At 44.2% G+C, this 14,861-nt stretch overlaps 1 protein-coding gene across 4 annotated transcripts; it reads right to left on the bottom strand.

Moving 5' to 3' along the window:
* Nucleotides 1-830: 830 nt before the first annotated feature.
* On the bottom strand, nt 831-14,549 carry LOC146620906 (glutathione hydrolase 5 proenzyme-like). Of its 4 annotated transcripts, XM_085367950.1 has the most exons (13): nt 14,383-14,549; nt 13,865-13,992; nt 13,690-13,775; nt 13,521-13,528; nt 12,722-12,901; nt 12,479-12,639; nt 12,104-12,250; nt 11,739-11,869; nt 10,260-10,444; nt 9,324-9,415; nt 1,327-1,433; nt 1,070-1,180; nt 831-977 (listed from the first exon to the last, which is right to left on the bottom strand). In XM_085367950.1, the coding sequence occupies exons 1-13, from the start codon at nt 14,547-14,549 to the stop codon at nt 831-833; spliced, it is 1,650 nt and encodes a 549-aa protein (XP_085224076.1). The 4 variants fall into 4 exon arrangements, with proteins under 4 accessions (XP_085224076.1, XP_085224074.1, XP_085224073.1 ...); XM_085367948.1 differs by lacking the exon at nt 13,521-13,528 and having other exon boundaries at nt 12,722-12,904; nt 13,676-13,775; XM_085367947.1 differs by lacking the exon at nt 13,521-13,528 and having other exon boundaries at nt 12,722-12,908; nt 13,680-13,775.
* Between the last annotated feature and the right edge of the window lie 312 nt (nt 14,550-14,861).

Below are 14,861 nucleotides of genomic sequence, written 5' to 3'. Positions count from 1 at the left end.
CTGGCATGACGCTTAGAAAAAACACAGGTTTAAGTAATTTTAAACTATGTGCTTCTTTCACTTCTTTTATCTGCAGTCTATGTGAATGATTGTTTTTTTTTTTATTCAGTCTATTCATGTCCAAATTTTGGCATCAAACAAAGAATATTTTTTGAATATTTGCATGATTGTGAAATCAACATTTAAGAGAAAGATTTGGCTGTTAAATATCAGACCAACTATTATCCTAAATTGGCTGATAAAAATTTAGATAATGAAATTCAATATCAATATATCCCCAATAATTTATAAAATATAACATTTTTTTCAGTTTTTATGATGTATTTGTTTTCTTTGTACTCTTTTGGCTTTATGATTTGAACATTGAATTATTTTATCATTAAACTCAGTTTTATTATGCACATGCCTGAAACACGAGTGTAGTATCATGTACCTTACATATGTATCTGTTGCTTTTACTACAGAAAACCTGAAAGAAATGCCAGAGAAGAGAGAAATGGCAGAAGTACCAGATGGTAAAATGTGTACAAATAAGCAGAAGAGTGAAAGGGGGGGGGGGTCAGGCACAGTCACAGATAAGGCTGTTGCTTCTTCTTGTGCAGCAAAATCCATCATGTTACTGTTAGAGTCAGTTGTGTCTAGAGGCCACGAGTTCAACTGCTACATGCTTCTGTAGGTACTCAGCTGAAGAAGACAGATAATCAGCATCTTGTTCAATGATTTTCCAGCAGGACAGACACCATCTGCTACAGATTTTGTGGTTTTGTGGCTGCAAGAATTTGTATAACCTTAAAGCTATGCTATTAAACTAACATCCCTGGCTTTTGGCCTCAGTAACCAGCTGCTTTGCCTTTTTTCCTTTCATCAGACCATGCAGAGATACAGCTGTCTTCCTTTTCCACAGCGTTAACTACATTGTAGAAACGTGTTGCTGGTTGATGATTGTGTCCCTTTTTCTTAAGAGCCTCAATTACATCCTGAAGTACAAAGAGGAGAAGAGATTCAGATAGAACAAAAGCAGAATTTCTTATTGTGCTATCATTTAAATACACTGAATATTTACACGTACCTTTTCAAAGTTGGGTTCAAACTTTACTGCATTTTCAGAGTCGACATAAACAACTGGAGTATTAATTGCGTCCTTAAGGCTCTTTCCAAACCAAAGGTGGTTTATGAGCGCCTTGAAGAGAAATAGTAGAATACATTGCAGTCTTTCAGATGGGAAAGTGATGATTAAAGAATGGATTAGGGTGAAAATGCCTCTGACTACAATGTTTACTCTAACACCAAAGAGGGTTTGCATCATTTTATCTCCTGGACACGTACCGAGGCCATTCCAGTAGTGATCATATTCCCACCAGTCGATCCAATCACCAGTGTCTTCGACTGAGACTTCAGCACAACTGGAGCCATAGAGGAGGGAGGCTGCTCTCCTGAGAAATACAACAAAAGCCTTGAGTGACAGCACAAAACTACAATCCACACTCATCACTGTTAGGAGAAAAATGATCACAAAATGATTGCTTCTGAATGATGTGAAGCAGAGGGTGAAGGGCATTTATTCAACCCTGACATGTGCCGTTTACTTTTGTTCAGCATCTGACATCAGACATCAATGTTCACATTGGCATCCTCGTCTTCAAGCAACTTAAAGAAGTCCAGACGCTTTTCTTTGCAAGCTCCTTTCACCAAAATAAAAGCTTTCCGAAAACCTCCGGTGCAAAAGTGTGCCGGTAGTGGTCAGACACGTTCTCACTCCCAAAGCATAATAATTTTCGCTAGGTGACAAATTGTCAACATTTTATGCTTTCGGGTACCCAACACGTTCCTAAATTACGGCATCGGAAAAAGGAGAGCACATGAGAACCGTTTGGACTCAATCTACACATGTTGTTCATTTTCTAAAAATCGATTTGGAAAACACTATTTTACGTCATTTAACTGCTAGTAAAGGTTAGGAATAAGGTTATAGTTAGGGATAAGGTTAGGTTTAGGGCTGGAACACATGGCTGGAACATCTATTATGGCGGGACCGTCATTCCACTGGAATTCAGCCATAACCCGACCATGAGAAAGCACGTCCGGCGATTTAGCTGAAAACATCGGAAGATCCGTTTTGTCGGCCATCCAAAGGTTTAGCAGTAGTGCACTCTTAGCAGCTGCAGTCTCCACTTCACAATCGCTGCAGCACATGTCCAGCAAAATCGCTGGACATGCTCGTAGGCAAGAAGTGAAGCGGGGAGAAGTGTGGAGGAGAACAGACAATTTTGCACCGGGGGTTTTCGGGAAGCTTTTATTTTGGTATTTCCATTGATCCGTACAATTAATTTGCATATTAGCCTAAACATTTAGGTTTAACATTTAACATTTAGCATTTAGATTTAACATTTAGATTTAGATTTAACATTTAACATTTAGATTTAAATATAATATTTAGATTCAACATTTAACATTTAGATTTAACATTTAACATTTAGATTTAAATATAATATTTAGATTTAACATTTAACATTTAGATTTAACATTTAACATTTAGATTTAAATATAATATTTAGATTTAATATTTAACATTTAGATTTAATATTTAACATTTGATGAAAAGTTACAAATATTTTACTAAATGTTGTAAAAAATTACTCAAAAAAATACGTTTTTGTAAGGTTTTGAGCTAAATGTGGAAAAATGTTGCCGTTAATTTCAGCATGTTTCACTTTACAAACGGCGCCCCATAGATATCCACAGCTCCTAAAGGTGTAAAAGGTGCTAAAGCTTCATATTAACTAGCTCTAGAATACAGCCGTAGCCATGAATCCCTGCTTTGGTACAGAAGAGCTTTTAGCATTTAGCTAACAATAGCATGCTAATTTTAGCTAAATGCTAAAATGCCAACATGCTCACAACCTAACATGCTAATATTAAATATGCATTTTTATCAGGTATATAAATACCTCAGTTACATCAACATATGATACATCGACAGAAAAGTGCCAGTGTAGCTAAGTACTCACACGTGTTTGTACAGAAATATAGAAAGAAATTTCGAATATGTCTGGACCAATAATAATATCCAAATAGAAAATGATTTATTCAAATGCCCAACCACAAACGCATAAAATGTGCCGCTAAGTAAACAGATTATTTCTAACCTTGGACAGCTTGGTATGTAGACTATTTGAAGTTGGCTAAATCTCTATTACAATTACTAGCAAAAACACCATTCTGTATTTAGTGGTGACTTAAACAATACACAGATGCAAATGTTGGTCACCTTTAAGTTAGGTATAGGTGGGGTACACTGAACGTGACATGTGAAACAAAAAAAATGGAGAACATAACGTCGCATTCGCAGAGGAATGATGGAAAAAAAAACATAAAAATTGCTGTATTAATAATATTAATAATCGCTGTATGTGTGACGATGTTTGTGCAAAGTTTTGTTCAGATTAGTCCACCGGTTAAGGAGGTGATAGGGTACATACAGACATACAGTGGGGCAAAAAAGTATTTAGTCAGCCACCGATTGTGCAAGTTCCCCCACTTAAAACGATGACAGAGGTCAGTAATTTGCACCAGAGGTACACTTCAACTGTGAGAGACAGAATGTGAAAAAAAAATCCATGAATCCACATGGTAGGATTTGTAAAGAATTTATTCGTAAATCAGGGTGGAAAATAAGTATTTGGTCAATAACAAAAATACAACTCAATACTTTGTAACATAACCTTTGTTGGCAATAACAGAGGTCAAACGTTTACTATAGGTCTTTACCAGGTTTGCACACACAGTAGCTGGTATTTTGGCCCATTCCTCCATGCAGATCTTCTCGAGAGCAGTGATGTTTTGGGGCTGTCGCCGAGCAACACGGACTTTCAACTCCCGCCACAGATTTTCTATGGGGTTGAGGTCTGGAGACTGGCTAGGCCACTCCAGGACTTTCAAATGCTTCTTACGGAGCCACTCCTTTGTTGCCCGGGCGGTGTGTTTTGGATCATTGTCATGTTGCAAGACCCAGCCTCGTTTCATCTTCAAAGTTCTCACTGATGGAAGGAGGTTTTGGCTCAAAATCTCACGATACATGGCCCCATTCATTCTGTCCTTAACACGGATCAGTCGTCCTGTCCCCTTGGCAGAAAAACAGCCCCATAGCATGATGTTTCCACCCCCATGCTTCACAGTAGGTATGGTGTTCTTGGGATGCAACTCACTATTCTTCTTCCTCCAAACACGACGAGTTGAGTTTATACCAAAAAGTTCTACTTTGGTTTCATCTGACCACATGACATTCTCCCAATCCTCTGCTGTATCATCCATGTGCTCTCTGGCAAACTTCAGACGGGCCTGGACATGCACTGGCTTCAGCAGCGGAACACGTCTGGCACTGCGGGATTTGATTCCCTGCCGTTGTAGTGTGTTACTGATGGTGACCTTTGTTACTTTGGTCCCAGCTCTCTGCAGGTCATTCACCAGGTCCCCCCGTGTGGTTCTGGGATCTTTGCTCACCGTTCTCATGATCATTTTGACCCCACGGGATGAGATCTTGCGTGGAGCCCCAGATCGAGGGAGATTATCAGTGGTCTTGTATGTCTTCCATTTTCTGATGATTGCTCCCACAGTTGATTTTTTCACACCAAGCTGCTTGCCTATTGTAGATTCACTCTTCCCAGTCTGGTGCAGGTCTACAATACTTTTCCTGGTGTCCTTCGAAAGCTCTTTGGTCTTGGCCATGGCGGAGTTTGGAGTCTGACTGTTTGAGGCTGTGGACAGGTGTCTTTTATACAGATGATCAGTTCAAACAGGTGCCATTCATACAGGTAATGAGTGGGGGACAGAAAAGCTTCTTACAGAAGACGTTACAGGTCTGTGAGAGCCAGAGATTTTCCTTGTTTGAGGTGACCAAATACTTATTTTCCACCCTAATTTACGAATAAATTCTTTACAAATCCTACCATGTGAATTCCTGAATTTTTTTTTTCACATTCTGTCTCTCACAGTTGAAGTGTACCTCTGGTGCAAATTACTGACCTCTGTCATCATTTTAAGTGGGAGAACTTGCACAATCGGTGGCTGACTAAATACTTTTTTGCCCCACTGTATATACATAAATATGCTATAATCATTATAGTAATGTCATGGTCCTGCGACCATGACTCGGTGACTTTGTGTTTGTGTTCTTTATTGTTATTACTTTTATTATTATTCATGGCTGTTTTGGGATGGTTTGTGTTTGGGATTTTAGATACTGGGTTTTGGGTTTGTGCTCCCTCTATTGGTCCCTGGTGTCAGTGTTCCCCTGTCTCGTCAGGTTAACCAGGTCCAGCTGTGTCTCCCACCTGTGTGTGATTTCCCAGTGTCTCTCTGTGTACTTATAGTGTGTGTTTTCCTCTGCTCCTCGTCGCGTCGTCTGTATTCATACCTTGTGAAATCCCCTGCGTGCTCTCCCTGCTGTTCTCCCTTCATGTTCAGGTTTGCCACTCCTCTGTGTAGTTTATCCCAGTTTAGTTCGTCCTTAGTTCTGTTTGCCATCTCCACTTTATGTCTGGTATTGTTAATAAATCACCCTTCACATCTGAATAAGTGCTGCATCTGAGTCCTCCTTTCCACTCTTCACACGGCCGCTGCCCCGGACCGTGACAGTACGACGTGACCACAAGATGGACCCAGCAGCGCTTAATCCATCCAGGGAGCTACGGGAGACGCTCATCGATGCCACACAGGAGCTCATCGACCTGTGGCTGGAAAACCCGGGTGGCACGTCCCAGCGCGCTATAGAGAGGCGGCTACAGCGTCTGGTGACCGGTCTCCCATGGCTTCTGGGCTCGCTTCGTTCGTGGGAGCAGGAGTTTCTTCTTTTGGACCTTGGACTTCTCCCCCCATCTGCATTCACTTTCGAGCAGCCCGATGCGGTGAGTGAGCGGGATGCATTGCTTTCCCCAGTTTCCGGGACTTTGTTTTCTGGGGCTATTCAGAGCGGGATGGGAGACTGTATGGATCGCTTACCTACCTTCGTGGTAACGGATCCTTCCCAAGTGGGCGTGTACAAACCCGCTGCAAAACTGACAGACTGTGTCTGTCTGAGCCAGGACTTTATTGCCATTCTCCGGCTCAGTTCTGTGTCCAGCCACAAGCTTCCCAGTCTGTAGCTCAACCATTAGCCTCCCTTAAGCCACAATTTTCACACTGTTTTTCCACCGCTGTTTCTGAGCAGGGAGACAAACTGTTTCACTACGGACCTGTTCCTCAAAAGCTGGCTACATTAGAGACTATTGCTCACTCCGGGGCTTCCCCAGAGGCTGGGTTACTGCCCTCAGCTTACTCTGGACCCCTGGAGGCCAAGATGCCAGCTGTGAACTGCACCGGGCTGTCACTGCCTGAGCAGGGTCAGTGCTCTGCGCAGCTGCAGCCCTCCTTATGTGTGCCGGAGGCCCACGTGCCTACTGGTTTTGTTTCATACGTGCCAGAGGCCCACGTGCCTACTGGTTTTGTTTCATATGTGCCAGAGGCCCACGTGCCTACTGGTTTTGTCTCATATGTGCCAGAGGCCCACGTGCCTACTGGTTTTGTTTCATGTGTGCCAGAGGCCCACGTGCCTACTGGTTTTGTTTCATGTGTGCCAGAGGCCCACGTGCCTACTGGTTTTGTTTCATGTGTGCCAGAGGCCCACGTGCCTACTGGTTTTGTTTCATGTGTGCCGGGGGCCCCGGTGCCCACTGGTTCTGCGGCTGTTTTCGCTGGGGGGCCCGAGGAGCCCGTCCAGCCTCCTGCTTCGCTAGCTGGGGGGCCCGAGGAGCCCGTCCAGCCTCATGCCACACTGACTGCCACGTCGGCTGGGGGGCCCGAGGATCCCGTCCGGCCACCTGTGGCTGCTTCTCCACCTGTGGCTGCTTCTCCACCTGTGGCTGCTTCTCCACCTGTGGCTGCAGCGCCGCCTCCTGCAGTACCATCACCTGCAGCGCTACCACCTGCTACTGCCACGCCTCAGCCTGAAGCTTCAGCCTCGCCTGGTTCTGGTCCAGCTTCATCCTCACCTGGCCCAGCTTCAGCTTCAGCGTCAGCTTCGCCTGACCCAGCTTCGGCTACAGCTTCATCATCGCCTGGTCCGGCTTCATCCTCGCCTGGCCCGGTTTCATCCACGCCTGGCCCGGTTTCATCCACGCCTGGTCCGGCTTCATCCACGCCTGGTCCGGCTTCATCCTCGGCTTCAGCCTCGCCTGATTCTGGTCCAGCTTCATCCTCACCTGGCCCAGCTTCAGCTACAGCTTCGTCCTCGCCCGGCCCGGCTTCAGCTACAGCTTCTTCATCGCCTGGCCCGGTTTCATCCACGCCTGGCCCGGTTTCATCCACGCCTGGCCCGGTTTCATCTCCAGCTTCATCCACGCCTGGTCCGGCTTCGGCTTCTGCTTCAGCATCGCCTGGTCCAGCTTCGGCTTCTGCTTCAGCATCGCCTGGTCCAGCCTTTGTGTCTGCATCCTCGTCTGGTCCAGCCTTCGTGCCCGCATCCTCGGCCACAGCATCCTCATCTTCACCCACTGCGCCTGGTCCAGCCTCCGCTTCAGCATCCTCATCAGCCTCGCCTGGTCCAGCCTTCGTGTCTGCATCCTCGTCTGGTCCAGCCTTCGTGTCTGCATCCTCGTCTGGTCCAGCCTTCGTGTCTGCATCTTCGTCTGGTCCAGCCTTCGTGTCTGCATCTTCGCCTGCAGCAGCGTCTTCAGCATCCGCACCATCGCCTGCAGCAGCGTCTTCAGCATCCGCACCATCGCCTGCAGCAGCGTCTTCAGCATCTTCGCCCGCTGCGGCCCCGGCTTCCGTGCCTTCAGCCTCGCCTGGCCCAGCCTCGTTTGGGTCTGGAGCTAAACGGCCGTTTTCTAGACCGCTGGCTAGGCTACTGGCCGGGCGCCATCGCCTGAGCGGCCGCCGTTGCCTTCCGCACAGCCGGCCCCCGGACCGCCATCGCCTGAGCGGCCGCCGTTGCCTTCCGCACGGCCGGCCCCTGGACCGCCATCGCCTGAGCGGCCGCCGTTGCCTTCTTCGTGGCCGGCCGCCTGAACTGTGTTTCGGACTCGGCTCCCCTGTGGGTTTTGTGAACGTTTGTTTGGGACTCTGGGGCCTTCGTTTTGGTCATGGCCCGGTCCCTCCGTCCTGGGCCCCCTGCCACCCGCCCGGGTCTGGTGGTGTGTTTCTGTGGCTGTCAGGGGCCAGCCCTTGAGGGGGGGGTACTGTCATGGTCCTGCGACCATGACTCGGTGACTTTGTGTTTGTGTTCTTTATTGTTATTACTTTCATTATTATTCATGGCTGTTTTGGGATGGTTTGTGTTTGGGATTTTAGATACTGGGTTTTGGGTTTGTGCTCCCTCTATTGGTCCCTGGTGTCAGTGTTCCCCTGTCTCGTCAGGTTAACCAGGTCCAGCTGTGTCTCCCACCTGTGTGTGATTTCCCAGTATCTCTCTGTGTACTTATAGTGTGTGTTTTCCTCTGCTCCTCGTCGCGTCGTCTGTATTCATACCTTGTGAAATCCCCTGCGTGCTCTCCCTGCTGTTCTCCCTTCATGTTCAGGTTTGCCACTCCTCTGTGTAGTTTATCCCAGTTTAGTTCGTCCTTAGTTCTGTTTGCCATCTCCACTTTATGTCTGGTATTGTTAATAAATCACCCTTCACATCTGAATAAGTGCTGCATTTGAGTCCTCCTTCCACTCTTCACACGGCCGCTGCCCCGGACCGTGACAAGTAAGTTGCAACCTTACTAATTGTTTTGGAACTGTGGAAATTTCTCTGTATTTATGTAACTACATCATAAGTGTGAAGTCTCTCCTTTGGGTCCCAAACTGTCCCAGTGACCTAGATGAGCAGCTGGCTGGCACTGACATTACCTGATTTTGAGGAATATGTGTCTTAATGTTACGGCAGCCTCTTCTGAATCTTTGACATAATTACATAAAAGAAAAATATGTTGTGTCAGGAAAATGATTTCAGAACTGTGAGATAATAATAGGTCACAACAAGATGTGTTTACTTAGTTTATCTTGTTTATCTTGACGTAAGGTATGATAACGTTTTGGAGGGTTTTTTGTATCAAGCTCCTGAGTCTCCCGTTGCTCCAGTTTAAAACTGGTCTCACAAGATTTGTCTAACAATGAGGCAGTGTTTCATTAATCCCACTGCTGAAAGGGAAAATAACAGTTACCACTAAAAAAATAAACTCTTTGTGCCATTAGTAAAAAGCCATTGAAAGAATCCTCACTGTGCCACCTCTTCTGCCTAATGCTCTCCCGTGATTGCTTGAGTTTCATAAATATTAAATGTAAAATGGATCGTGCTGATCCTTTACCTGTAGAGATACTTTCAGCTCTTCTACAGAAGTCATACAACTGGTTGTTGAGGATGATTCCAGTACTTGGAGAGAAGACTTTGGAGCCAAATCTGTAAAGAAAACAACATTAAATCAACTAGATCTACACCCTGTGACGCAGACAACACAAACTCATTCTGCAGTACAGCCATTGTACAAAGCAGCTTCTAAAAATAATCTCTTAAACCTTTTTAATCTTTCAGTTTCAAAGGAAGACACATTTTTGATAGCTGCTTATGTGCGATTTTTTCAGTCGCGCGATTAAAAGTTCATAGGTCACGATGCAGGGTCTCACACTATACGGCCCGATGCTCTGATGCGACCTGAGTGCTCACACTGTGCGTACATAAAACGAAGGTTATAACAGAAATTCTGTCGCTCGCTCTCCCTCTCTGTCTTTCACTCACACAGACACGCACACCACCACCATCAACTTTGCTAAATTGCTAATGAAAAACATTGATCAGGCAGCTGTGATTGAGCAGCAGTGTAGATCCAACTATTTTCACGGTTGTTGTGGTCGTGATAATTTTGTGAGGCCACATCGAAAAGGCTCGGATGAGCTTTCCAAAGTTCTACAAGTTGTGCCTCCATCGCTTGTGTCCAGATCACACGCTGCACTGCCGTGCTGCGCCGTCTTTTTCGCTGACATTTGTGTTTGCGCGTGCGCAGTGTGACAAACTGCAGTGACACCCTCGCGACCAAGCGATTGATGATCTGGAGCTGGTCGTGAGGTGTTAATCGCGTCTCGTTACCCCACGTATACTATACGATGCACGATGAAGGCCAAAATCGGGCCGATCGTCAAAACGGTCGCACGACTCAAAAATCGGCTCAAAATGGGCCAAAAATCGCACAGTGTAAGCCCAGCATAAGTCCAGCATAACAGTGAAACAGATTCATCCAGACACTGACATGTGGTTGATGCTGCTGGTGACAGACACAGCGGATCCATCTTCAGTCAGCACAGACACATGTGTGGTACCCATGCTCTCCAGATACGGAGTGATGCCGTAATACTGGAGATCGTGAGTCTTGTCGCTGCTGATCAAGATCCGTATGTTGTCTGCAAAGCTACCCTCTGTGAAATTCTTTGCCATCTGTTAGAAGTACAGATGGCAAAAAAACAAACGCATTACAGAAAATACAGGAATATCAAGACAAACAACAAATTAGAGCCAAATCTAAAAGGGATTTGAGTTCATCTGCTTTTAAAACTCTTATTTGTTACTTATTTATTTCAAACATTACACTGCCTGTCAGAATTATCATGTTGAAATGAAAGATTTATGAGAGAAAGCACTCTATGCAGTAATGTGAAAAACTAAGTACACCCTTACTGCTTCCATAAGAATTAAGAGGGTAAGTAGCAGCCTGATGCTGTTAATCAAATGCACTTGATCAGATGTAAGAGTGAGCACACATACATGTATAAAAGAAGACGTTTGCTAGTCTAGAGTGTTCCATTGCTTTAACACAATGCTACAATCTTCCCACGACTGGAAATTGCTGTAAATTTACCCTAAAGTCAAAGTGTGCATTGCTCAAAGAAATTGCTATAAACTAGAGAAAACCTCTAAACTCACAGTACAGCGAGGAAAGACTAACACTAATGGCTTGTTTAGAAGGGTTGACAGAAGAAGGCCTCTTCTCCAAACCACCTCAACTTGAGGAGTAGTGGCTGTACTCTGAGCCCCTCCTGAGCTCCTCATCCTAACTCAGAGGCTAAGCACAGTCACCCTTCAGAGGAAGCTCATTTTCACTGCCTGTATCTCTTCCTTTCTCACTACCCACACAGCATATCATCACAAACACCTCATAACGAACTGTCAAGCACAGTAGTGGAGGAGGGACGGTTTGGGCTTTGGTACCTTGTGAAGCATGTAAAAGGCAGACATTTATTTGCAAACGTTCAGTTTTGCAAATGTTCAGTCATGATCCAGACCCTAGAGAGGGCCAGATTCCTCCACAGTAATGTGAGAGACTGATAAAGCCGTATAGAAAATGATTGTTTTAAGATAGTGTTGCTAAAAGTGGTTCAACACACCACTGAATCATGGGATGTACTTAGTTTTCTACAAGACTGTACAGCAAAGGTCCTGCAAGTTCTTTTTCACATTACTGTACAGTGAAGGGGAAATAATTACTTGATCCCCTGATTAATTTGTAAGTTTACAAAGAAATGTCTCTAATTTATGGTACTTTTGTTTTAACGGAGACAGAATATCAACCAAACATCCAGAAAAAAAACCAAAAAACAAAACACACATTACATAAAAGTTATAAACTGATTTGCCTGTTACTGAGTGAAATTAGTTTTGGTAAAACATGACTTTGTACTTGTTGGAGAAACCTAATGCCTGAATCTTCTTGTTGGTATTTTCAGATACTTACTTTATTTGAGTGGAACTTTGGATCTCGGATATGTTTCTTTAATCCATTGGAAAATTTGAAAGCTTCAATATAACGATGATAATATAATATCTTTTCATCAGTCGTCTTAAGTTCTGAGTTCATTTTATATCCTGAAAATATAAACAATTGTTATTTCTTTTATTTAAAAATATATTCTCACTGTATCACACTTGTAAAGATTTGATAGGACCTGTTTCTTTCATGCAAAAAACACCATATGCAACAACCAATAAATGCAATAATTTGAACAGCTCAGCTCAAAAAATAAAATGATCCAAAAGCATCACATAGTGATTTCGAAGTATAGATGATCAGAATCTCTGCAGTCAGTGTCTAACAGGAACCTTTCATGATGTTGAGGATGAAGCTGAGGATGATTCCTCCGGCAGGGGGCGGAGGGAAGTACATCTGGTACTCTCCCAAAGGAACAGCCCACGCATCAGTCACTGTAACTTTATATGAGGCCAAGTCCTGCAGTGTGAGTGTTCCTCCTGAGCAAAAACATTGAAATAAATGGTTCTGCTAAGCACAACTGAACACAGTGCATCTCATAATCAAAACTTTTAATGGATCCAGACAGCCCACAGTGTAGCCTATGAGGGATCATGGCAGAGATTCACAGAGCCAATTGATTTGTTCGTTTGTAATTAGATCATTGTGCCTGGCAGACATAGAAAATGGTCAGAAAAGAGAGCAGGATAAAACCTGTCTGACAATACCTTCTTTCTGTATGTCACTGATTAAATCCTTCGCTATTGTTCCGCTGTAAAACACATCTGATCCCTCATTTGCGATCATCTCCAAAGTGTCAGCCAGTTTCTCAAATTTCACAGTATCACCGGCTTTAAGAAGGTTTCCGTTCTCGTCTGAATATAGTTTCCTAAAAGACAAAGACAGGGAGATAAAACATTAATTGCTTGCTCCTCATATTTTTGAACTCACATTGTCGACATATTTCATACCGCAGTGACTGGGTGCTGCTTGTATTGATGGTTGGGAGGTATAGACTTTGGACGTAAGGAAGAGGGAATCCTTCCCTGGCCAGTTTGATGGTCGGCTGAAAGAGGTCGGCCCACGGCAACTTCCCATAAAGCTGATGTGCCTCTGCATAACCTCGAATTTCCCCAGGAACCCCAATCCATCTGCTATCTGATCACAGTAACACATACATTTACTCATGTTTTGAGTTTACTGTAACTCCTTTATCATCCATATGTAGCGCTTCTCTACTCTATCTGAGCACTCAAAGTATTTTATACAACTTGTTCATTCACCCAATCACTTTGCTAGGTTTTTAGTTCTATCTAACTAACATGCATCCGTCGAGCTTCTCGATGGATGCATCAGAGAGCAACCTGGGGTTAGCATCTTGCCCAAGGATATTTGGCATGCAGACTGGAGCAGAATGGGATCGAAACAACCTTCCGGTTAGTAGGTGACCCGCTCTACTACCTGAGCTACAGCCACCCCATGTTTCTATTTGACTATTTGTTTTTACATGTCTACAGTTTTCCTGGTTTAATAATGTTTACACAATATAATTTACATACTTTACTTTCCATTTATGTCCGCCTACATTAACACTAAACTGAATAGAAGATTAATCACTTTGCTGTTCTAGCACGTGTGATCTTGCAGTGCCTTGGGTATGTAACCGCAGCTACTTGAAGTCATCCCTGTCAAAGAAAATATATCTGCAGAATGGTCTGACAGGATCTGCTGCTTATGTCATGACAAACCACCAAACAGAAGTCTTTAAACTTTGAGCCCTGAGCTTGTAAATTCATTACTCAATGTGGAGCTTCTCAAGCCGGTAATTGGGCATGACACATGGAAGATTAAAACAAGAAAGACAGCCTACAAAAGACGCAGGGGAATAAAAAACTGATGCAGAAGTCTTATAAAAGAAAAGCAGCCTACCTTTTTTTACTTGAATAGTGCTGTTACATGACTTAAGCAGGTCAGGGTTCAAGTTTGCAGGGGCGGTCTCTCTGGAATTGATGATTTTCACTTTACCTTTGAAAAGATGAGACATTATAACTTGATTCTTTCCGGCAGGCCTGAAGCGCTGCATTAGAATAAGGGGAGTGAGGGTGTCTTGTTACCAGAGACGTCCATAATTGTGAATATGGACCCCCCTCCGATACCAGCACTCTGTGGATTCATGATTGAGGTGCACAGCAGCGCAGCAATGGCGCCATCTACTGGCGAGCCGCCTTTCTGAAGAATGTCCCTAAATGAACAGAAGAATGTCCTTCATCACTTTGCGTTCCTATTTTCGTTGTCGAGTGCGCCTTAAAAGTAGGGAAATGTTTATGTTTTGCATAGACCGCTGTTTTGCAAATCACCTCCAATTTCCACTCTTATGAAATGTTACATGGTTATGCAATCGCATACTGAAGCGTGCTCATTGAACTCATGAACTCATTACTTGGGTGAGGAGCTGCCTCGTAAATAGAGAAACACCATAATCCTCCACTTCCGTGATGATGATTATCCGGGTTAAGATCCCCAAAATGTTTTAGTGTTTGCCAAACTTTGGTTAAGGAAACCAGCATATTTTGCCTTAGTTGGAACATAGTAAAGAGAGCAGTTTGGTTGAAAAGTTTCAAATGTCACTCACCGTCCGATCTCTGAACATCTCCCTGAGTCTGCGGCCACTGCAGCTTTCGAGAAAGTGCCAGTTGGGCATTTGCGTCTCGCAAGTACAGCAATACACACAATTATAGCAACCAAGCAGAGTAGTATCAGTGCGCAACAAGTGTACGCTCTCGCCTTAGACCTCGCCATGGCTGTTGTTTCTCTGTGTCACCACTTCATCTGACCGACTACTTCTCTAAAATTTTACAACCTGATGAATAAATTGGGACGTGCTTGGCTCCACCCACCGCGATAAGCGCGCGGAGAGGAGGACAGGAAAGAAACCAGCTGCTGATCCAGTCTCAGAACTTTGCGCAGAGAAATCATAGAGTTGATAGAGTCGAGTAGCTCGATAAAACATGCTTATTAAAAAAAATAGTGCAGCATTCTGGGATTTGCTGGAGATGCACAAAAACATTACAGCTTAAATCGTCAAGAATATGCACAGCAAAATCTCCAGTG

Source organism: Diplotaxodon limnothrissa, linkage group LG12 (assembly GCF_057381915.1).
Source record: "Diplotaxodon limnothrissa isolate DT_005_m linkage group LG12, D_limnothrissa_male_GT1.1, whole genome shotgun sequence".
In the NCBI taxonomy this organism is placed as follows: domain Eukaryota; kingdom Metazoa; phylum Chordata; class Actinopteri; order Cichliformes; family Cichlidae; genus Diplotaxodon; species Diplotaxodon limnothrissa.
Note: the sequence above shows the minus strand (reverse complement) of the source record. Positions and strands in the feature narration are given on the sequence as shown.